The sequence below is a fragment of the Pleurodeles waltl genome, chromosome 3_2 (assembly GCF_031143425.1).
Source record: "Pleurodeles waltl isolate 20211129_DDA chromosome 3_2, aPleWal1.hap1.20221129, whole genome shotgun sequence".
In the NCBI taxonomy this organism is placed as follows: Eukaryota; Metazoa; Chordata; class Amphibia; order Caudata; family Salamandridae; genus Pleurodeles; species Pleurodeles waltl.
In genome coordinates this window covers 133218378-133244079 of record NC_090441.1, presented here as the reverse complement: position 1 = coordinate 133244079, position 25702 = coordinate 133218378, and the positions used below count along the sequence as shown (strand labels likewise).

The window sequence follows — 25702 nt, the reverse complement described above, 5'->3', positions numbered from 1 at the left end:
GCATTCATGATTTTATCAGAATAGTATTTAGCACCAGCAGTTCTGCACAAAGCATGATATATTTTCAAGGCAAGTTTGCAATTCCTTTTGGACTCCTTTCTATTCGACTCTCTAGAGTTTTTCAAGTCTTTTAAAGTTCTTCTTTTCTAAACAAAGAGATTCATTAAACCAGGGAGCTGCCGGGAGACATCTGCCTGAATCAGACACAGAAGATGGCAGAATGGCGTCCAGAGATTTAGTGAGCCGGCTATCAATCAATTCCTGATCCTGTTCAAAATTCCTTATTAGAAGAGGTGGAGTACAAAGAAGCTATGAATTAAGTGCAGACATATTGTTTAGACCAGGTCCTAGATTTAGTAACTGTTTTAATATGTTCTCTTAAAGAATTGCTCAAGATCTGAATCCCAAAAGGAACAGCTAAGTGGTCTGACCAAATCAGAGGTATGGGTGACTCCACGGTCAGATCATGCAAGTTTGAAAAAATTGGACTCATGAGTAGGTGCTGAATCGCACAGAGTCAAATTCAAAGTTTTTAATTTGTCAATAAAAGTAGTACCACAACTATATTCTGGATCTTCCAAATGAATGTTTAGGTCCCCCACAGAGTAAAATCAGTGGAGTAACTAAGTCTGGGATAGTGGTGCACTAACTTCCAGCACAGCTTGAAGGATGATATATCAAAGCACCAGATAAAGTACATTTGTGAGTAAAGGCATTGGAACATTAAGTTCAGTTATATTGCAGTTATTTGTATTTTTAAATATAATAGCAAGGCCACCCCCTGACCTGTCTGACCTATCTCTTCTGACAATTAGAAGGAAAGGGCAGCAATCACATCGGGAAGTCAACCATCGTGTAGCCATGTCTCAGTTAGGAACAAGCCATCAGGTCTACATGCTCACAGAAAAGAAAACACATGTTGTAGGTGTTTGGGGAGAGAGAGGCAGTTTATATTAAAGAAATTAAATTTGTGCCTACGACTGAAATGATGATGTCGCATTGTAGCACAGAGACTGTCATTAACGGTGCTAAGTTGGCTGTAGCCCCCGCCTTCATCTATGGTCAAGAAGGTTTCATCTGCGATGTGAAAGGTATTTGCTGCAATGTGAACTGAAGCCAGATTGGTAGTCTTGCAGGAGATGGTTAACACTGATGTGATCCTGGAGCTGAGGGTAAACTTCATTTTCAATGATCTTGCAGATGATGGGTATATGAGTGATAACTTTGTAGTTGGCAAAGTCATCAGGGCCTAGAAAATGCTCCATTAGGAGTGAAGGTGAGAGAGACATTGGTGACTGGGTGTAGGGGTGAAAGAGTTTCCCCAGAGATAGCGGTAATGAAGAACGAAGATAAGACATCATCTTTATGATGTGGCTTTGAGGGAGTTGAGTATGTCAGTGAGAGCTGCAAAAGATATGGCAATTGAAGGATTCTATGAGAGGCAGTGGCGTAGGAGCGAAGCAGTCTTCATGTTGCCGCTGTGCTGTTGAATTATCTTTATTATTTCATTAAAGAGGGGACTGATGTCATTGGATGTTTCTGTGGAGTGCAGAATTGGTGGTTAGGTAGGGGGTTGACGCAGTGATTGATTGCCTTGAAAAGAGTTCTACTTCTGCTGGTGGCTTCATTGATGGTGTTGGTATAGTACATTGCTTGGGCTGATGTAATGAGATGTCTGCGTATTGCACTAAGCCGGATTCAATATCATGCAGTCATGGGGTCCTGTTTTCCTTTTTCTTTCCTGTCTGTGGATAAAACATTTATTGTCAGCAGGGTCTTTAGACTACTGATGGTTTTGAAATGAATTTTCATGTTTTAGTTGGAGCACTGATGTTCACATCTTTTTTCAAAAAAGTGTTGGAGTCGGTTAGAATAGTATTGCCATCAGAGTTGGCTGAGCAAAAGAGGAGTTCAAGCATTAGCTTATCAAGGAGGAAGTCTTTGAAGGATCTGAAGACTTGGGGCCTCATTACGAGTGTGGCGGTCTTATGACCGCCACACTCACAGTGGCAGTCTGGACCTCCTGTGAGACAGAGCTCAAAGTCTTAAGGATGTCTTCAATTTTGTCCTTTGCCTCAAGTATAGATCTTGATCAATGTAGCTTTGAATGTTTACCCCTCTGGTTGTTACCAAATGTTTCAATGTGTATGAAGAGCAGCCTTCTGTTAACCTCTAATTGCTGGATCATAAGTAATCTTCTAGGACCATTCAAAGTTTTTACAACAGCTTTTAGCCTGTGAAAGCTCCAGTGGAATCCAGGCAGCAGAGAGCTACCGTGTATTGGTCAAAATAAGCTCAAGCAGAGCCATATTGCAATAGCCTCAGTAATCCTGTCAGGGTAAAATACTTGTTTAAGAACAAGAACAACCCAAATATTCACATGAACATGGGCATATGTACTTCAACATGAAACAATTGTTCATGTGAAACTCATTTATCATGTACATATAGTGAAACAGGAAGCCCAACTTAGAATTAATTGATTAAAAAAAATATCTTCTTTGAGACAGTTTACAATATGTCAGGCATAAGACCATAATCCATAATGCAATCAGTGTCAAACTTGTCATACATATTAAACAGGTTACTTTATTCATAAATATCACACAGCAGAAACGATTTTATTTCATTGGTGACCAGACAAAATAGTGAAAAAGTGCACCCCAAGGGAAACACACCAAAACTAGAAAAGGAGGTTTCTATTATTGTGAGCATAATTAGTCACAATAATAATAAAGAAAAAAAAGACCAGCACTCCTATTAATGTTGTTACCAAAATGAGGAACAGTGTTCTCAAGAGTAAGACTCACAATTAATGATGTGTTCTATGTCATACACTTTCTTCTACTGGAACAGTTTTCACTGACAGAGCATTATTTAATATAGAAATTCATTCAAAAAAGGAAAGCCAGATGGATTATACCTGGCTAAACGCAAGGTCCTGCGGACAAGAAGAACGAGTTACTTACCTTCGGTAACAACTTTTCTGGTGGATACATTAGCTACCTGTGGATTCCTCACTAATTGAATTCTCCCCCTTGCGCCAGCATTCAACGGAAATCTTCTTCCTAGCTTCCGAACGTCGACGAGGACGTCACAATTGCCCACGCAACGCCGTCTGATGTCATAAAGGCAATAAGAGGTCCTCGCCGACGTGCCGACGTCAGTACCAACATTTTTTACGTGCCTCTGAGACGAATAGGCCATTGAAACAATCAATCATATAACAATATTTAATAACATCAAAAGATAAAAACATAATTTCAAAATGTCAAAATTCTTTTATTTATTTATTTTTTAACATAAATACATACATATATACATTATTTCTGAAGGCCCTAAAATACCAAGAGGAGCACACCCAAGGATAGCTTGGTAAGACCAGACAGGCAACGGGGAGGCGGGAGGGACCGTGAGGAATCCACAGGTAGCTAATGTATCCACCAGAAAAGTCATTACCGAAGGTAAGTAACTCGTTCTTCTGATGGATACAACTACCTGCGAATTCCTCACTAATTGAATAGAGTCCCAAAGCAGTACCGCACTCGGTGGAGGGTGCCTGAATGGTCAAACCAAGAAATCCTGCAGCACTGACCGTGCAAAATGGCCATCCCTCCTAACCTCCGAATCCAAGCATTAATGCTTCGCAAAAGTGTGGAGGGATGACCAAGTTGCCGCCTTGCAGATGTCAACCACAGGAACACCCCTAGCCAAGGCCGAAGAGGCTGACTTAGCTCTGGTGGAATGAGCTCTTATTCCATCAGGGGGTTCTTTCTTTGCTAGAGAATAACACAGCTTAATGCAAAGAATGACCCACCTGGAAAGTGTTCTCTTGTGGACTGCCCTTCCTCTCCTCTTTCCCACATACCTGATGAAAAGTTGATCCTCCAACCTAAACTCCTTCGTTCTGTCCACGTAGAAGCTCAGCGCTCTTCTCGGGTCTAAACGATGCAGTCTTTCTTCCTCTTTCGAAGGATGAGGTGGAGGATAAAAAGAGGAAAGGGTAATAGTCTGGGCCACATGAAAGGGTGAAACAACCTTCGGCAAGAAAGCAGCCTTGGTCCTCAACACCACCTTATCCCCATAAAAAGACATGTACGGGGGTTTAACAGATAGAGCCTGCAGCTCACTCACTCTTCTTGCTGAAGTTATTGCAACAAGGAAAACAGTCTTCAAAACCAATAAACTTAAAGGACAAGAATGCATTGGCTCAAACGGCGAGCCCATAAGAAATGTTAAGACTAGATTTAAATCCCACTGAGGCATAATAAAAGGAGTGGGAGGAAATTTATTAATGAGACCTTTTAAAAATCTTAGCACTAAAGGAGATTTAAATAAAGAAGGCTGGTCTGGAAGACATAGAAAGGCTGACAGGGCCGACACATATCCCTTGACTGTAGCCACTGCACAACCCCTCTGTGCCAGGGACAAAGCAAAAGACAAGACATCTGATAAGTGGGCATGTAAGGGATCAATTTGTCTTTCTCCACACCAACACACAAATTTAGCCCACCTGCTAGCGTAGATAGATTTAGTGGAGTGTCGCCTGGCCGATAAAATAACATCCACTACCTCAGGTGGGAGGGAAAAGGAACTCAGGTTGCCCCGTCCAATCTCCAGGCATGAAGGTGCAGGCTCTGGAGGTGGGGGTGTAAAACCTGCCCCTGCGATTGTGAGAGGAGGTCTGCCCTGAAAGGGAGACGGAGCGGGGGGTACAGAGAGAGTTGGAGAAGATCTGAATACCATACCCTCCTTGGCCAATCCGGAGCTATTAAGATGACTTGGGCCCGGTCTTGGCGAATTTTCCTCAGAACCCGAGGAATCAAGGGTATGGGGGGAAACGCGTAAAGCAACTGGTCGCACCAGGACATCTGAAACGCGTCTCCCAACGTTCCTTGCACCAGATACTGGAGGCTGCAGAACAACGGGCAGTGCGAGTTCTCCCGAGTGGCAAAAAGATCTACCCGAGGGATCCCCCACACCTGGAAGATCTGTCGGACTAGATCTGGGTGAAGACGCCACTCGTGATCGGTGGAGAAGTGCCGACTGAGACTGTCTGCACGTATGTTCAAGACTCCGGCCAGATGGTTTGCTACCAAGCAAATCCAATGGTCCCTTGCCCAGGACCATAGCCGCAGAGCTTCTCTGCAGAGAAGGTACGACCCTACTCCTCCCTGTTTGTTTATATACCACATCGCGGTATTATTGTCCGTCAGGACCTGAACCGACTGACCGCGAAGGGAAGGGAGGAAGGCCTTGAGAGCCAGACGTATTGCCCGCAACTCTAACAGATTTATGTGAAACATCTGTTCCACTGGAGACCAATGACCTTTGACCTCCAGGTCCCCCAGATGAGCTTCCCACCCTAGAGTGGAAGCATCCGTTATTACTGTGGTCACCGACGGAGGTTGTGAAAACAGTCTTCCTTGAGAAAGATTGCCGTCCGCAATCCACCATCTTAGATCCGCCGCAGCGTCCCTGGAGATCTTTACCGAACCCTCAAGATCCCCTTTGTGTTGAGACCACTGCTTCCGGAGGCACCACTGAAGAGCCCTCATGTGCAAGCGAGCATGAGTGACCAACAGAATGCAAGAAGCGAACAGACCGAGCAGACGCAGGACCTTGAGGACTGGAATGACCGCTCCACTTTGAAACATTGGAACCAACGCCTGAATGTCCTGAATCCGCTGAGGCGGAGGAAAGGCGCGATTCAATGTTGTATCCAGTACTGCCCCTATGAACAGGAGGTGCTGAGAGGGCTCTAGGTGAGATTTGGGCACATTTACAGAAAAACCCAGGTCGAACAACAACTGGGTTGTTGACTGTAGGTGACGCAGCACGAGCTCCGGAGACTTGGCTTTGATCAACCAGTCGTCCAGGTAAGGAAATACCGCTATCCCCTTCCTTCTGAGCTCTGCCGCAACCACCGCCATCACCTTTGTGAAGACTCGAGGTGCTGAAGTAAGACCAAATGGGAGGACCGCAAACTGATAGTGCTGCAACCCCACCACAAACTGGAGATACCTCCTGTGCGACTTGAGTATCAGGATATGAAAGTAAGCATCCTGCAAGTCGACAGACACCATCCAATCTCCATCATTCAACGCCAAAAGCACCTGAGCTAGGGTCAGCATCTTGAACTTCTTCTGTTTGAGGAACCAATTCAAGATCCTCAGGTCCAGGATTGGCCTCAAACGACCATCCTTCTTGGGGATCAGGAAGTATCTTGAGTAACAACCCTGACCCCTCTCCTGCTCTGGAACCAACTCCACCGCACCCTTTGAAAGGAGGACTAGTAACAGGAGATGCTCTTCTGAACAGTAGGAAGGGCGGGTGGGATGGGGGGAGGAAACTCCCAAAAGGGAAGGGCATAGCCTTTCCCCACAATGCTGGTGACCCAGGAGTCTGATGTTATAACCTCCCACTTGCGGAGAAAGTTTAATAACCTCCCCCCTACAGGAGTGGAATGAGAAGGAATTGGTGGAAGACTAAGGCTGCTTCCCATGCTGCACCCCTCCAGAGGAAGAGGAAGAGGCAGAGTGCTGCTGGGCGGCTCCCCTGGTTCGGACCCTACTCCTCCCCCTGTACGATCTGTAGGAGAGAGCAGTGGCGGGTTGTTGCTGAAATCTGCCTCGAAAGGAGGAGGAGGAACCACGACCAAACCCCCTAAATCTTCTAAAGAGTCTGGACGAAACAGAAGAGGAGGCCTGCAAGCCTAAAGACTTCGCAGTGGCCCTACTCTCCTTAAACCTCTCTAGGGCAGAGTCCGCCTTGGAGCCAAAAAGTTTATCCCCATCGAAGGGAAGATCCAACAGGGCTGACTGGACATCCGACGAGAAACCAGAGCTATGAAGCCAGGCTTGCCTCCTTGTAGCAACAGCAGTACCCATAGCCCTGGCTACAGAGTCAGTCGTATCCAGCCCAGACTGGATCCCTTGGGTCGCTGCAGCTTGAGCATCGGAGACCAGGCTCAACACCTCCTGAGGCACCTCAGCATGGGACGACTTTATTTCATCCATCAGGGCGTAGATGTATCTTCCCAAAATACATGTAGCATTAGTAGATTTTAAAGCCATGCTGCATGAAGAAAAAGCCTTTTTGGAAGAATGATCCATCTTCTTTGAGTCTCTGTCTGAAGGCACACCCGGAAAAGAACCTGGGGCAGACCGGGATGAACATGAAGCCTGAAACACCAGGCTCTCAGGGGTTGGGTGCCTGGACAGAAAGCCTGGGTCCGCAGGAGCCACTCTATATCTTCGAGCCACCGATCTATTAACTGCCGAAGATGACACTGGCTTCTTCCATATTTCCATGATTGGATCTAACAGCGCCTCATTAAAAGGCAGAAGTGGCTCTGCAACCGTTAAAATATTAGGCTTAGGCTCAGACACCGGCAAAGGAAGGTCCAAAAAATCAGCTGCTTTCTTTATAACTGAGTGGAATGAAGCAGCCTCCTCAGTATACTCTCCAGGTGATGTTAAGTCCCATTCTGGAGAGGTGTCCAAACCGCTAGCTGTATCTAAACCATGGAGGTCCCCCAGAGGTTCCTCAATCTCTCCTTCCTCCAATGCCTGCTTCTGATATTCCTGTTCCTCAAGGAGGCAAAGAGCAAGCCTCCTCGAATGCAACCTGGCCTCAATTCTAGGCGTCGACGTGGCTTCAGCAGACGTCGAAGCTTGACGCCGATCCTCGGATCCATCCGACGCCGGATCCATCGGCGCCGTGGACTTCTTCGGCGCCATATGAGGCAGAGGGCGGACAAGAGAAAGCTCCGGTGCCGGACCCGCAGATCTACTCGGCGTCACCGGTTGTGAAGCTGACGCCATAGGAGCCCGCGCCGAGCTAACACTTCCGTGCATGAAAGGTGCCGGTCGTAACGGAGCCGGAGCACCCATGTTGAAGGCCAAGGGGCCCGAAGGTCCAGCCGGTCCACCACCTGGAGCCATCTGCTGAAAGATAGCAAACATTGCATTAAAAAATGCAGAACTGTCGGCTCCTGGGGCTGGGAAAGCCGGATACTGAGGAGCCTGGGCTCGAGGTGACATCGGCGCCGGCCCCGGCGTCTGTGAAGCTGGAGAGAACTTCTGACGCTGAGGAACCTCAAACACTGATGGTGGATTCACAGGCGACGTAGGCGAAGCTGGTGAAGCCGGTGATGCAAGAGGCGTCTGCGGCTGTGGAGAGATGGTGGGGCTAACTTCCCAAGTTTTTCGGCGTCGAGCTGAAGGTGACCTCGAACGCGATCTCTCCCTACTCGACCGGCGCCGAGATTCACGACGACGCCGGGAGTCACGATGACGACGATGGGACTTCGGAGAGGATGACTTGCGTCGATGCCGCTTTTCTTTTTTCTTGGACTTCGCCAAAAAGAGCTTTGCTTCTCGCTCCTTTAACGCCTTCGGATTCATCCATTGACAAGAGTCACATTTGTCAACGTCATGGTCGGAGCTCAGACACCACAAACAGTCTGTATGTGGGTCCATCACCGACATTTTGCCTCCGCACTCATTGCAGGGCTTAAAACCAGACTTTCTTTGAGACATTCTTTCTTTCTCAAAGAGAAGGAAACAGTAACAATCACTGTAACTACGCAGAGTAGCAACAGTAGCTCCCTCGAAGAATAACCGTCATTAGAATGGCACGGAAAAAAGGGAACTGACGTCGGCACGTCGGCGAGGACCTCTTATTGCCTGTATGACATCAGACGGCGTCGCGTGGGCAATTGTGACGTCCTCGTCGACGTGCGGAAGCTAGGAAGAAGATTTCCGTTGAATGCTGGCGCAAGGGGGAGAATTCAATTAGTGAGGAATTCACAGGTAGTTGTATCCATCAGAATAGATTTTACATTAGAGAAAATCAAGTCTAGGATGTCCTGCTCTGAGTACAGGACCTACATCAAGTAGATTTAAAAAGGGCATGGTATATGTTTTAAGGACATTTGTTATTTTGGATTGCAAGGACTATAGGACGAAATATTAAAAACATCCTGAACAAGATAATTATCAGTCCAAAAACAGGTGTAATTATGTCCATGAAGAAAACTGGAGAACAATATAGGCTTTCAAAAGCAAAATTACTAGAATCAGGTAATATTAAATAAGAGCTAATCATCAGAAACAACTGTGTGAGAAATCGAGTTGTTAGTTGAGTGGTGTATTAACACTGCCCAAGCAATAGCCCCAATCCCTGCCACACAAGTCACTAAATTAACCTGCGCTTAAGCTTCTGGTAGTTTGACATAAAAGCAGTGGGGCTTAAGGTAATGTGCAAAATATTTATGCAGCACACAAAAAGTAGTAAAGTGAAAACAGAACACAAAAAAACCCACACCAATTTAGAAAAACAAAGTAAATTTAAATAAATTATTTCAAATCAAAATGACAAAAATTCAATCAGTAGAACCTGACCTATGAATATTTAAAAGTTAAGGTAAAAAATAGCACCTTAAAGATCAAAGCGTCAACCTTGAAATTCTAGTCGCGCAAGACCGGGTCAAAGTAAAAAAGATATGGCCGACCGCAATGGAGCACGAGTTGGATTGGCCCCGGTTGGAGGTGTCCTTGGCGAGCCACTGGACAAAGTTCCGGCAATGATTTCTACATTTGGTCTTAGGGCCAGCTGTACAAAATTAAGAATAGTGATTTCCTAATTGCGATTTCCTGCAATTAGGAAATTGCTATTCCTAATGTCTGTAACTTGTTCAAGTTTCATTAGTTATTCCTAGTGGGTTACAAATTTGTGAGTCAATAGGATTCGCTGCCATCACAAGGATGGTGGCCTGCTGGGTCAGGAGACCACCATGTTTGATTGCTTTTAAAGAAAGCAATCTTTTTTTTCGAATTTTGCCAGTTTTCCTTAAAGGAAAATAGAACACGTTTAAAAATAAAAAAAATAAAAATTTGAAGTTTCATTTTTTAAGACTAAGCAGTGGTCTGTGGGACCCCTGCCTTATTCAAAAATTATTTTTTCAACATTCCTTAAGGGGAAGGTGTCCCAGGGGGACCCCTACCCATTTGCTAATGGGCTACTACCACTTTTAAAATGGTGCTAAATTACTACTGTTTTGCGACTGGAATTCGGTCACAAATCAGTAATACATGTCATATTGATTTGGTAGTTGGTAGGGACACCCAAAACACACCCATTTCAAATACCGAATCGCAAATGCAAATTGCAATTAAATAACAAGTTATCACATTGCATTTAGCATTTAGTACATGTGAAAAATCATTTTCCAGTCCCAAATTGCCTGATTCTGCAAATAGAGCTGTTTGCGACCAGAAAAATATTTATACATCTGGCCTTTAGTTTCTTTTTTTGGACTTGAAAATCTCAAGCGGGGCGAGTTCCATGAGACCAGATACCCCTTTTGGCAAAGGACATCTTAACAGGATTTGCTGTTGTGAAGAATGTAGCAGGAGCTGCCGCAAACTTAGGAAGACCGGCGATGCAACTTGGGTGGATAGAAGTGCAGGTCGGTCTCAGACTCCTCTCCGTACTCAGAGCAGTTTACCAACATTTTCCCAAGTCACAAGTTTTGGATTTGGCTGTCTGGGCACCTTTAACACCACAAAGGACCTAGGGCTGGAAGGGCATCACTTAGGATTCACTCAGGCTGGGCCAGGTGCGGGTTCAAGATGATTGGAGAATTTTCTGTCCCTGAAGTTCTGATCTGGAGGCCAGCCAACCAGCCTTTGGAGTCACTCTGGTAGTCCTATCGTCAAGACGTGGAACAGGGCTCAAGCAGCAGGGCAGGCTGCTGAGGGTGCAAGGCAGGCTTCAGGCAGCAAAGTAGTCCTTACAGGTGCAGCAAAGCAGTCTTATGAAGAACACATCGGACCATAGCAGCAGGCAGTCCTCTAAGGGTCTTTCCACAGGTTCAGAAAGTGCACTGTAGAGTGAATCTGAGGGTCCTGTTTTTATACCTTGTGCTTTCATTGAAGTAGAAGTTTCTAGAATTCCCTTTGGAGTGCCTGAAGTTTCCTGACTTCCCTGCCCTGGTTACAAGATGGCTGCATGAACAATGCAATAGTGACAAGTCCTTTGTATGAAGATGAGGCACTTGCAACTCATTTCCAAGTCGGGCTGTGCCCAGCTTTGCCCCCCACCCCATCCTTCCAGTGATGTCTCATCTAGTCATACCTAACCCTCGAATGTGTTGCTATCTGGGAGGAAGAAACAAAGTTCAACTGCCAACTACACCAGTCATGTGACCCAGGAACATGCTACAGACACAAAAATAGATCATTTTCTAAAAGTGGCATTTTCAGAATTGTAATTTGAATTCTGATTTTACCATTAAAGAGGGTTTTAAAGTGCAATTTCTTAGACCCCCAAACAATTAAATGTTCACCTGTTCCAAATCAAAACTTAGCACGTATCAAATGTAATAAGGCAACCCAATGTTATATTGTACAGAAGGCAGGCCACACAGAAGAGGAAACGAATTTGGGAGTTTTACAATATCATGACATGTAAAACTTAAACGTACATGTCCAACCTTTTAATTACAATGCACCCTGTCCTATGACCTATGTCCCCTTACCTAAAAAGGGAAACTAAACATTGGAACTTGCAGAGATTAAGGAATTGGTGAAGGTGGCACAGCTTTACAGGGTTTTGGAATGTTTTGCTTCTAGCACACCAGTCAGACCTACAGTTCTTCCATGTTCATGGATGCTTCCCTTGCCCACCTTCCTTGGCACCAGATAGTTTTCCTTCCTGTCCGATGTTTATGTATGCTTTTAATACCTTTTATACCTTTTCCAGGAGGCCAAAAGCCAAAATGTCTGTGGGATTTTGCAAAATCTGCAAATGAACATAAAGTTTTGTGTAGGTTCATAACCTAAACCTTTTGTTAAGCAGGGTGAATGGGACACTAATCCAAGGAATGGTTGTGCTGAATGCAATTATTCATGTTTTGGTCCACTGAAGGAGGCTGCAAGCCATATTGCCTTGCCTGCAAACGGTTTTAGCAAAGGGGTGAAGGCAACAACTAAAATGTAAAGTGTAATATGTGAAATACTTAAATATTGTGAAGAGTTTCTAAGTGTACAAAGCCAGAGTATATTCATGACAAGTGCTAACAAAGTAGTTTTACTGTTTTTGATGTATTGGGTAATCAGAAAACGGCAATTATAGAGGACATGTCCAACTATGTAGTATGGGATATGTAATGAGAAGAATAGGTAAGAAGGCTTAGATAGAATGAAGGTGTATTAAATAAAACCACATTTGACACTGTGGGGGTCATTACGAGTTTGGCAGGCGGTTTTCACCATCCGCTGAACTTTCAACGGGAAGGTTGCCGCCACACAAGCTACCTCCCCGCCAGCCCTATTAAAAGTTTCCGACTAGGCTAGCAGATGGAAACCTCAGTTTCTGCCCGCCAGCCTAGAGTTAAACAGGCTACAGCATAGTCACAGGCTAGAAATCGAGCCGGCGGAAATGCTGTAGCCTGCAGGGTGCACCTGCTCCCTTGCAATGTTCACTCTCTGCAAAGCAGCAAAGGTTGGGTGCTAAGTTATTTAGTGTGTGGGCACCCTGGCACTAGCCAACGTGCTCCCACATTATTCAGGGCCAATTCCCCGGACTTTGTGAGTGCGGGGACACCATTACACGCGTGCACTACATATAGGTCACTACCTATGTGTAGCTTCACAATGGTAACTCCGAATATGGCCATGTAACATGTCTAAGATCATGGAATTGCCCCCTCTATGCCATCCTGGCATTGTTGGCACAATCCCATGATCCCACGGGTCTCTAGCACAGACCCGGGTACTGCCAAACTGCCTTTTCAGGGGTTTCACTGCAGCTGCTGCTGCTGCCAACCCCCCAGACAGGTTTCTGCCCGTCTGGGGTCCAGCCAGGCTTGGCCCAGGAAGGCAGAACAAAGGACTTCTCCTCAGAGAGAGGGTGTTACACCCTCTCCCTTTGGAAAATGGTGTTAAGGCAGGGGAGGAGTAGCCTCCCCCAGCCTCTGGAAATGCTTTCATGGGCACACATGGTGCCCATTTCTGCATAAGCCAGTCTACACCGGTTCAGGGACCCCTCAGCCCTGCTCTGGTGCGAAACTGGACAAAGGAAAGGGGAGTGACCACTCCCCTGACCTGCACCTCCCCTGGGAGGTGCCCAGAGCTCCTCCAGTGTGCTCCAGACCTCTGCCATCTTGGAAACAGAGGTGCTGCTGGCACACTGGACTGCTCTGAGTGGCCAGGGCCAGCAGGTGACGTCAGAGACTCCTTCTGATAGGCTCCTTCAGGTGTTGCTAGCCTATCTTCTCTCCTAAGTAGCCAAACCCTCTTTTCTGGCTATTTAGGGTCTCTGCTTTGGGGATTTCCTTAGATAACGAATGCAAGAGCTCATCAGAGTTCCTCTGCATCTCTTTCTTCACCTTCTGCCAAGAAATCGACTGCTGACCGTGTTGGAAGCCTGCAAAACTGCAACAAAGTAGCGAAGACGACTACTGCAACTCTGTAACGCTGATCCTGCCGCCTTCTCGACTGCTTTCCTGGTGGTGCATGCTGTGGGGGTAGTCTGCCTCCTCTCTGCACTAGAAGCTCCGAAGAAATCTCCCGTGGGTCGACGGAATCGTCCCCCTGCAACCGCAAGCACCAAAGAACTGCATCACCGGTTCCCTGGGTCTCCTCTCAGCATGACGAGCGAGGTCCCTTGAATCCAGCAACTCTGTCGAAGTGACTCCCACAGTCCAGTGACTCTTCAGTACAAGTTTGGTGGAGGTAAGTCCTTGCCTCCCCACGCCAGACTGCATTGCTGGGAACCGCGTCTTTTGCAGCTACTCCGGCCTCTGTGCACTTCCGGCAGAAATCCTTTGTGCACAGCCAAGCCTGGGTCCACGGCACTCTAACCTGCATTGCACGACCTCCTGAGTTGTCCTCCGGCGGCGTGGGACTCCTTTGTGCAACTTTGGGTGAGCACCGTTTCACTCCTCTTCGTAGTGCCTGTTCCGGCACTTCTGCGGGTGCTGCCTGCTTCTGAGAGGGCTCCTTGTCTTGCTGGGCGCCCCCTCTGTCCCCTGACGCAATTGGCGACATCCTGGTCCCTCCTGGGCCACAGCAGCATCCAAAAACCCTAACCGCACGACTTGCAGCTAGCAAGGCTTGTTTGCGGTCTTTCTTCAGGAAAACACTTCTGCACGACTCTCCACGGCGTGGGACATCCATCCTCCAAAGGGGAAGTTTCTAGCCCTTGTCGTTCCTGCAGAATCCTCAGCTTCTACTGTCCAGTAGCAGCTTCTTTGCACCCACAGCTGGCATTTCCTGGGCATCTGCCCACTCTCGACTTTGTCGTGACTTTTGGACTTGGTCCCCTTGTTCCACAGGTACCCTCGTCTCGAAATCCATTGTTGTTGCATTGCTGGTTTTGGTCTTTCCTGCAGAATTCCCCTATCACGACTTCTGTGCTCTTTGGGGAACTTTAGTGCACTTTGCACTCACTTTTCAGGGTCTTGGGGTGGGCTATTTTTCTAACCCTCACTGTTTTCTTACAGTCCCAGCGACCCTCTACAAGGTCACATAGGTTTGGGGTCCATTCGTGGTTCGCATTCCACTTTTGGAGTATATGGTTTGTGTTGCCCCTATCCCTATGTGTCCCCATTGCATCCTATTGTAACTATACATTGTTTGCACTGTTTTCTAATACTATACTGCATATTTTTGGTATTGTGTACATATATCTTGTGTATATTTGCTATCCTCATACTGAGGGTACTCACTGAGATACTTTTGGCATATTGTCATAAAAATAAAGTACCTTTATTTTTAGTATATCTGTGTATTGTGTTTTCTTATGATATTGTGCATATGACACTAGTGGTACTGTAGGAGCTTCACTCGTCTCCTAGTTCAGCCTAAGCTGCTCTGCTAAGCTACCATTATCTATCAGCCTAAGCTGCTAGACACCCTATACACTAATAAGGGATACCTGGGCCTGGTGCAAGGTGTAAGTACCCCTTGGTACTCACTACAAGCCAGTCCAGCCTCCTACAGTAGTGCCTTGATTGAACTGGAGTTTCAGCACTCACTCAGCTTGGTTTAGGGTTTTCGTTTGGCAGCATCCTCTCTGGGTGGAAGACCTGTACAGGTTCCTAACATACAGGTCCTTAAAACAGGGTCCTTCCTTCAAGCAGTTTCCCAAACAGAGAGAGCTCCAAATATCCCCCAACATATCACCATATGCCAGGTCTGGAAACCTAAGACCAAGAGAGTTAAAATCTCTTTCAATATTCTCGTGAGAGTTCAAAGTAGACAGCATGTTTGCAGGAAGCATAGAGGCTTTTTCTGCAGTTTGGGTTTAGTAGTGAAAATGGGACATGCAGGTCTTTTAAAAGTCAAAACTAGCATACCTTTAGTAAGTGACCAGGAACTATCTGTAAAAAGTTCCTAGAATCTCCACTCTCACTTTTATTCCAACCTAAAGTGGCTCTTATCCTAATTATGCTAAATACTCATAGGGTGATTTCTGGTCAAATTTCCATGGCTGGGGACAGATATGGATGTCAGAAGCAGCAAAATACGTTTCAACTGGATAGCACAATCTGCCAGTATATTCACATGAAACCATAACCAGTAGTGTAAACCTTAAATCAGCCAATTATATTTCCTTGACTAAAATCAGGTGTGGTTCTCTTTATTCACTAACAAGTGTCGATGAAGATATCTGGGTCACATCCTCTCCCTTTTCTTTGCTGTTCTGTGTGTTCCAGTTGAAGTCTGGAGAAGCAAATGTCTTTCACAAGACTATCCATGTGTTTGAAAGGATGTGACAAGGCCCAAGACAATTGTGTAACAGCACAGGTTAGAAATTTCAAAATTAAAGTACAGTGAGAAAAGAGTGTAAGAACTTTCTTGCAGCCTATCAAAGAGTATTGAACATGTAATTTAACAAAATCACAGCATGCTGTTTGCAAGGCATAGGTCATTGCACTTGCCTAGAACTGGGAACGCGGGGTCTAGGATTTAGGAAACGGCTGAGCGAGGAAAGCTGTGAAGAGACATGTTATGTTCTCAGGCGATGGATAACAACACCTTTCCACAAAAGTTGGTTATGAAGCAGCTTGTCGAATACAGACACTCAAAGATGGTGTAGAAAACTCGGTTGGAAGATGGGTATGTTCCGAAGATCAGTGTGCAGCTGAAACTACATAAGAGAGTAAAAGTTGGTTGTAGTAAATTTTAGTGGATCAATGTTCGATGGATGACCAAATTCCCTTGGAGAGTAGCCATTATTTAAAGCATGTTGTGTAAGTACCCAGATTGGTGCACCACATCTCCTATGCTAAAGCACCTTCAGACACTTGCTCCCTCTGCTTTCATTACCCACGTAGTCCAAAGAACCATAGGTTACTTTTTGCTTTCCTCTCCCCGCTCTATAAATGTATGGTTGGCCATTTGCCAATCCCTGGAAGATAATGTAGACTCTTTGGATGAGGATGCAGGGCTTGGGCATGCCCTTAGGTCAGGAGACTGATATGGGGGAACAATCCGATAGAATGACTGAAGTTCAGCCACAGCTCCAATCTGGTAGCCAGAGGGCTACATCACGGCTCCAGTAGTGCTTCTTCAGCATAGAGGCTTCGATATAGATGTTAGTGATCTGAAAGTGCACGTGAACAGACCAAGGCGTGTCCCTTCCTTACTTTCTTGTGATTATGATGTTTATCCATTATAGCACTTGGTGAAAGATCTGTGTGTGTTGTGAAAAGCTTAGACAAACTCTGTGAGGCATTTTAAATTGAATTCACATTGTAACTTCTCCACTTCCTTGTTTTAGGATACATTCTGAGATGGTGATTGGGTAAGAGGGATACACAACCTTCAAAGCAGCTATTCTAGAGTATTCAAAGGGGTAGCTAGTGGGGGAGCTGATCTGTTTGGTGACTCCGCCACTTTTGATTGATCACGTTGTCTGCTCCAAAGTTGCTTTCGACCTAAACTATTTGCTGGGTCTTCTCTGTTCCAGAAGGACTACGGGGAAGATGCTATTTTGGGATCTATTCTCAGGTGGTGATTGTGGAAGCGGGCCGCATGACGTGTGAGATGGAAAATTTAGGAGAAAAGGAAGCATAGAGTGAATGAACCGATCTACTTATGCAAGAGGGGACCCTCTATACGAGTTATCTGACATTTAAAATAATATTTGTGAAGTGCTCTGTTGCCGATGTGGATAGGATCATGCTACAAAAATCTAGAACTATTTAATACAGAAGTCACATCTGTGACTACCCCGCTTCCTGAACTCATTGTGCGTCAGAGAGACCTTGCAGAAGTGGGCATTGTATCACTTATTACCCATTCAGCGATTGGGTGACGGTACCCGGTAAGCAGAAAGAGAGGCTTCAAATGGCCATGTGATCCACAGGTTGTGGATTTTACTGTCTTAAATGTAGCAAACAGTGGGGGATATGACCAGTTTCACAGTTGCAGAGCTAGGAAAATTACCTAGAGGATTTTTCATAGATAAACGGTCTGTATGATTCATTTTGCAGTGAAATTGCATTGTAGCTACACAGTTTCAAGTGCCTCTCTATGACAAAGGAATGTTGTAAAAGAGGATAACTTGAGAACTATTTTTGAATAATGAATGGGTAAATGGGTCATTTAATCCAGGAAATAGGTCCCAAGAAGTTCCAATTTTGGAGCTATAATGGACACAACACTGTAGGAAATCTGATCATATTAGACATTATGTTACATGGTAAATGATCTGGTTGTTTTTTAAAGCAAGCTGAGAGGGTCTATTTGAACCAGTTGTTATTTTAGATGCTAGTTAATGTTACAACGCCTAGTGTTGTCCTGTGTGTTTAAGAGACCTTGTAGGAGAGGCTATCTCAGTACGTAGTCTTTGGCTGGTAATTGAGTGAGCAGGTCACTTGATCGTGTCCCCAGCCATATATGTATTATATTCCCCGGGCACCCAGCCTGGCACTACAAATAATATATAAGCCAAAACAAACCATACAATTCCAGTGGTTACGCCCCTGGCCATCACAGTAATGGTCCTGCATTCATTCAGAACACAAATATTATTGTCTTATTCTGGTACTACTTATGAATTGTTCTACTGTGTATTGGGTGTTGCTTCTGAACTGTTCTGCCTCCCAGCCTGCAACTGAACACTGCTCACTGCACTGGCAGACAATAGTTTGTTCTCCTGAGCTAAGTTATTCCAGTTCTGAAGGATACCCGTGAGTTGTTTGAGCATCTAGGTGCTTCTTCTGAACTGTCCTATTCAGCACGTGGGAGCTTACTACAAACTGTTGCATCCTGATTATGGGTACTCCTATGAACCTTGGTGTACTTATGAGCTGCATTCTGTAATGGGGTGTCACTCTGCAACTGAGTGAAACAATTTAATTTCTGTAATCTGCATGTTGGTCTTGGTGCACCTCTGCACCCAAGTTCTATGTTTGATTTGTGTCATGTCAAATTATATGAACAGGGTATTTATTAGGCATGCAAACATTGCTAAAGGCTTCATGGCACTAGGATGAGGAACCCAAAGAATGAATCAGGAAATAAACAAAATGTTGCTGTAAAAAGCCAGGTTGCTAAAGCTTTGCAGAAAGAGGGAAGGGTGGTTATAGAGGAGAGTCAGAGAGAGGGGGTGCCAGAAGGATGGTACAGGACCAGATAAACTATTCCATTCAAGATCTGACTTTTTTGAACATCTTATTATTTAGAAAAGGGAAAGAGGATGACCTGCATGATCTAGATAGAATTCAGGTGTAAGTCCTACCACACACAAAGACCAAACCATGGGTATTAACCGCCCTATGGATTTGTGCATCACTTTGATCATTTCCTGTCAGGCAGCATGATCCTTAATAACTAGCCGTATGTGCAATAACAGCATCTTGCTGGTGTAGTCTAGCCAGAAGCTTAGCAGGACAGAGATAGCAAGCCACTTGCTCTTGTCATTAAGGAATAGTATCAAGTTGCCTAGATATTGAAGGTGGAAATTACAGACAACATAGGCAGTGCAGATGTGTGGAGCCAAAAAAAAGGTCAGCATTAAAGGAGAACCCTATACTGAGAACAATTGTTTTAGTTTGGCTCTAGGGGTCTCTCTGTGCTTAATACCTGGATACATTTTCTGAATTCTTGTGTGCTGTTTGTTTATTTTACTAAAAGCATCTGGGTGCTGCTACTGGACTATTGTATTCCCTAACCGCGAGTAACCTGTGAATTGTTTCTATATCTGGGTGTTGTTTTTGAATTATGGTGTATTGCATCTGGGTGCTAGATCTGAAATTATGTATTCTGCATCTAGGCATTACCTTTTGGCATCAACATTTTGGCAGTATTATGTATCTGAATGGCACATGAAAACCTCTTATTTTTTAAATGCGTACCATTTATGAGGTGCTTTTTTCTGCACCTTCATTTTATCACAAAATTCTGTATGTGGGTACTGCTTTAGAATTGTTCGTGTGCATCTGTCCATTTTGTCACATCCTGCATCTGGCTGCTCATCTGTAGCATTTATTGGAAGTACCTGGGTGTTGTTATGAGTTGGAGTATTCCAACTCTGGGCACTATCTTGCATCTAGCATGACCAGCTGCTGGCATCTAGCTGCTGGATCACAATTGTGCGTTTCTGCATCTTGGTGCAACAGACCTGCTCCTCTATCTCTTTGATCATTTTCACCACCCTGAGCATGTCATACTGTCACATATTAAGAACCCAGTCATATCAAAATCTCATCTATCAAGCCAATGGCGCAGACAGCATCAATGATGTAACTGACGTGCAATTGCAAGAAGATAATTTATGGATAAACCAACTAAATACGTATTTTAGCAGTGTATTCAATAAAATAAAAACAAAACCTTCTGTTAATACTCAAGTTGGTTTCCACTCTTGGGGTGCTCTGCTGCTACCTCCATCACTGTCACTTAGGTAAGAGACAGCCCTTATATTATAGGAATGGCTTATTGCAGCCTTTGACTCACTTCATCAGCCTACCATGGTCCACCAAACCCTTTTACTTCAATGCAATATTCTTTTCCTTTTGGTGTACCACGAGGCAGTACCAATGTTTTTACCTTATTCAATGACTACCCGAGATCCTTCCCTTATCTCATTGAATCATTCTACCTGACCTGTTACAACAATGCAGATGAAACCATATTATCTTGAACCCAAAACTACAATATAACCACTACTCCTCAAGGTTGGGACCTTTCCTCATCACTATCTATGTTTGGATAGAAAACAGAATATGTAGCTGAACAGAGCACAACTAGTATTGTGCCCCTTGATTCATTGACTGAACTTCTAAACAAATCAAAATCATTTTGAAGAACTTATATTTTAAATTAATTGAACTCAATAGTCTTACCTTTCAAAATATTTAGCTTTGTGGTTAATTTATTATCCAATCCTAATGGTAAGCTTTAAAAACTTTAATCAACTAATTATAATAACACTATTCATCTGATAAATTTGTTTAATACGTTTAAATGTATTTATTTTTTGTATATATTTATATGTTATATATATTGTGTATATATTATATTAATATTTGTATTTATTTAAATAATAGTTTGTATTTTAAAAACATTTTTTACATATTTTTAAATTTATTCTGAATATTTCTTTTTTCATTTTTAAATAATGTATATTTATTATATATTTGTATTTTAAATAATTTTAAATATAAATATTATAAATATAAACTATAGTAACACTATTCATCTAATACATTTGTTTTATACATATTTAAATTCATTTAATAGTGTAACTGTAACCTTTTTAATATTAACAAATTTGGAAAATCAACAAATTACAAATAAATTGAATTTAACAACCCATTATCTCTCAAATATTTTACATACCTATTTAACTTCCTTCAGTAACTAACCAAAATAATATATTTAATGAGTGTGTGAATAATTTAATTCATTAACCTAATTCTAAGTCATTAACTTGAAATAATTGATTCCAATAACCTATCATTGTTCCTTTGATACAATTATATAATAATAATTAACCTATTTAACACTCTGTGACTTTTATTATTATTTAATTTAATTTGATTAAATTCTATAAAGTTAACTTAACCTTTTAAGGTATTTAGGTTTTTCTATTTAGTTTAACTGCGCTCCCTAATCCTAGCCTTTTTACTTTATTTAATAATAGTTTGTATTTTGTTTAATTGTGAAACCCAAGCCTAACTTTTAAATATTTTAATTTATTTAACCGTAATAGCCAAATTTATATTTATTTTATACTTCTTTTATGTTTTTTAATTAATACTAATTTGTATCATTTTAAATTGTGTTAGGTTAAAGTAATAATCAAGTATGTGAAGAATATCCGAAAGGGGAAGAAGGGAGCCCTCCTAGAAACACTTTTTAAAAAAGTTTTATTTATGGATAATCAAGTTTGCTAAATCGTTATCAAGCAGAAATCACTATATCATAGTCTCCAAAGTAAATTGCATAAAAATAAACAAACAAAAAATTGCAGATCTAATCACAAAATTCATTTATCCCTATTTGCTACTAGTTGATTAATGAAGCATCCTCTAATGACTCCCTTCCCCCATATATCTCCAGGCAGCTTCAGCTTTTCTCCTTGCTCCCACCCTTTGTAAATATGCTTCTTCTAATCTCTGGACCTCACACATCTTAATATTGCGAGACTCATATGTAGGAGCACGAGGGGTCTTCCATCTTTGTAGAATCAATGATTTAGCTACAAGGGAACTAATAAAGAAGAATTGTTGTTCACGTACATCAAGCTCAATAGCTAAAGAGTTTGGGGCAAAGAAAACCCATGTGGGTCCAATCTCCATAAGGGTGGTTGCATCTAGGACATCTCGATGATGCCACTGGATGCATCAGTTGTATTCAGTGTGGGGTGTAATATAAATCCCACTTTGAACAAAAGGCCATACGCTTGAAATTGGCTCCCCCAAGGGCCTTATGTGCCATACGATTAAACCTAGCTCAGCCTGCCATGTCTAGCCTTCCGTCGATGTAACGAGATATAGAATCGTATGACAGACGGGCAGTGGTCTCATGCGTATATGAATACAATGTCTGCTACCAATTTTCCAGCCCAGTTAGATTTTTAACGAAGTGTGCTTTATTGATATAGTCGAATGTTCTACTACCCATTGCTTTGTACCTAGATAGATGCTGTGCAATCTGAAGGTATGAGAACCTGAGAACTGTCAGGACACTGCCTGCTTGATATTATCTCTTCCCATGTTTTGATTTGTTCTGCAAGAAGGAAATTCTCCAGCTTGTAGTACCCCAAACTGGTCCATTTCCTAACTATATTTGCTGGTAAATTCAGATCAGCTATCCTGGCATTTTTCAAGGGAATTTGGGGATGTGTTAGGGAAAAATTATATCTTTTGTGTATTTGCGTGACTTTTTTGACTAGGACATTAGGGAGTTTGTAGCTGGATTTCTTGGGGAGTTTAGGATTTTTAAGGAATACAGGAGCTTGGGGACTGATTTCACTTTTTATTTTATACATACTGATTTTATTATTCAAATTTAATTTAATAGTATTTAATTTTAGTTAATGAGCACCAATGCAATTGTGTTATCTTATGTTACTTACCTTTATTGATAATGGGACATATTTACAAAGATTTCACGTAACGCAGCACAGCAAGTGAATTTGCTGAGCTGTGTTCCGTGAAAGGGAGCAAGCAGAACTGTGCCATATCATCAAAGAAATGGTGCTGCTTTGTCTTCTCCTTGTGCTGGCTCTGTGTGTTACCTATCACGTAGGCATCCTTATGCCATGTTGCAATGGTGCCTGCGTTATGGTAAGGATAGTTTCTGTGCCGAAATATGTACCTTCTAACACAAAGACTATCCTTGAGGCTTTTTCTTCTGTGTGTGTGTGTGTGTTGCAGAATGCAGTATGCAAAGAAGAAATAACAAGGAGAGATGAAGCTAATTCTCAGCTTTGATTTTGGCGCAAACCCAGTTCTACAAATCTGCCTCACAATCCAGGAATAGATGTACAGGAACGCCCATTGCACCAACTGTGGAACTCCTCCCTGATGCAAGGTAACACAAGGCAGTGCAATGAACTTCATTATCATTAGTATTTTTTAGGAAGCCACGCAAATCAACATGTGCGCAGCTTTGGAAATCCCAAAAAGGATTTTGAGATAAGACTGCATCAAAAAAGTAATGCAACCCTGATGCAAAAATGTTGTACTAGTATTTAAACTTGGAGTAGCTGGGGACATATTTGTCACAGCATTGGTGACAATGTAGAAGTGATGCATCGCTAGGATGCTGGCTCTATAAAACACTTTAAATTATTACTCACTCTTAGTTTAACATGTGTCCTCTTGCGCAGCCATTTTTCTGGTGGATTGGATGGGCTCTGACTAGTAGAATCTGTTCCCTCTTTCACCTGGATTTTAGCAGTTTCATACCGCATCACCTGCGAAACAAACAAACAGTAACATGTAAAAGTGATAGCATGGTTTTTAAACAAACACTTGCAGAAGGGTAGTAGATGGGTCCTTAATCTAAAGCAGTATCCAACATATGTCTATACCAATTAATGAACAGAAAATATGTATTTGAAATGTATACAATGAATAGATTTCTTCAGCACAATACATGCTGAATACACAGCTTTAGTACAACACAAATAAAGTGCCCAAATTGCCATGAATTGGAAATATTGATTTTATAACAGATGTGTACATCCTTTGCACATCATACCATATTTACCAGCAATACTTTCAAATATTTGATGAGAAACAGTTGTTGATATCACGTGTACCGATATTTACAAATTGTTTGATATCAAGAAAACATTTAGAAATTCAAATGAATTTGTTATATTAAAAAAAGACCATGCATCCTATCCCCCATCAGCCTAACAGGTTGTCACATATTTTGTGTCCCAAAGATAACAATTTGCATATTGAAAACAAGTGATAAATACAGAACTCAAGAGTTTGAAATTTATGGAGGATCTGGAGGATGAATGCAGATATCTCTAACATTCAACCCGTGCCAAACCCGAACACCTTTTCAAACGCTATTTTCTTGAAACTACTGAAAGGATTTACACTACACCACCAAAGTTACACCATTGTGCCATGTTCGGTGTAATTTTGCGCAGCCATTTTGTTCTGTATCGATGAGTAAAGATACATTCATTATAGATGAGCAAAGAACTTTATGGGAATAAGTATTAAGCATCTCACCTTCTTCCTCGCAAATTTTGGGGTGATCTGTCAAGCAGTGGCGGAGAATAAGGGGATATCCCAAAATGCATTTTTCCCATTAATTTTCCCATGGAAAAATTAGACACAGCTACAGCCAAAATGGCTGAATGTAATTACACCAAATTTGGCAGAAAGCTAGATCTTGGTCTACAAATCGTGCTTTTTGTGATTTGATGTACATCCACTTTGTGTTTTTTGAGAAATTAAGGCTGAAAAATTTATCGATATTCCATGCAGTGGAGGATCCACAGAGCTAACAGTTCTTGAAATAAGATCTGACTGGCTGCCATCTTAGGACTTCTGACTCAGTCCCCTGCCCTCAATGAAGAAAGAAAAGAGAACATATAAGGGCACGGTAGGGATACTCTTCCCCCTAGACCTGGGAGGGGGAATCACAGCAAGACCCCCTGGACCAAACATTGTTTTTTACAGTGTCGCAGATCCACGGATGATCCATGGCAATAGGAAAAAACAAGAAAAAAAAGTGCCTGCTCCAGCTCATTTTTAAAATTAGCGCCATGTTGTGGACCCGGCACAGGGGAACAGTGGATGTATTTTTATGAGAAGGGGGCATGCACCCCCAACCTTTTTCAGGACTGCGCAGACTCCATCCCCTGGTGCTGCATTACATTCAAAAGGGGAGGGGCACATTGCTCCCCTCCCCAAGCCTTTTTCAGGTCCTAGGGAGCCCATCCCTGGGCATTATTTATTAAATGAGGGAGGCATGTGGCCCCTGCTCCCCCGGTCTTCCAGAGGCCCTTGGCACGTCATTTCCCAGGCCGATCCTCCCCTAGCCTCACTGATACCCTGGGGACCCTATACCCTGGGGTGATGACTTAAATTTCAGGGAGGGGGAATGCAGCCCCCTCCTGAGCCATGCACTGGCCCAAGAGCCCAATCCCCCAGGGCCCAATACACCTCCAGTGTCCATGGGATCCCATCCCCCAAGTCACTGCTGTTCCCTGCCCGGGAGAATGCAGGTATACCCTGCTTGTGCTCTCCTGGGCAGAGAACACAACTTTGCTCCCGCCTGAATGGGCGCACTGAAAAATGCTGCTCCCGCCTGAATGGGAGCAAAGTTTTTGAGCCAGCTACCACCAGCACTACAACAGGCTTTGGATGGAGATTCAGGGATATGGGGGCCTTGGAGTTCCCCCATGGCCTACAATGATGGAGAAATTATTGTTGCTCTGGATGTTAATAAAATTAGTGAAATCTATCATCAGTATTTAATCCCATCTGAATAGGCTTTAAATGGCATATCTGTCTTTTTAATGATTATGGTTTGTGGTTCCGTGGAGTTGATTAAATACCAAGAATGAAGGGTGGGGAGATCGTGCATTAACCTTGCAGCAAACAGAATGTAAATGGATATATTATGTGAGGTCTATTCAAATGGTTTTATTACTCATGATAAATTGCACAATTTTTTATATTTTATGATTATAAGCAGTGTTG

The 25702-nt window shown here is 43.2% G+C and overlaps 1 protein-coding gene across 2 annotated transcripts in view; it reads right to left on the bottom strand.

Moving 5' to 3' along the window:
- PITPNM3 (PITPNM family member 3) overlaps positions 1–25702 on the bottom strand; it is a 1929018-nt gene that overhangs the window by 121436 nt on the left and 1781880 nt on the right. For both annotated transcript variants that reach the window (XM_069226994.1, XM_069226995.1), the window contains exon 13: positions 23329–23445. In XM_069226994.1, coding sequence (XP_069083095.1) covers positions 23329–23445 — 117 coding nt within the window. The remainder of the gene's footprint in view (positions 1–23328; positions 23446–25702) is intronic.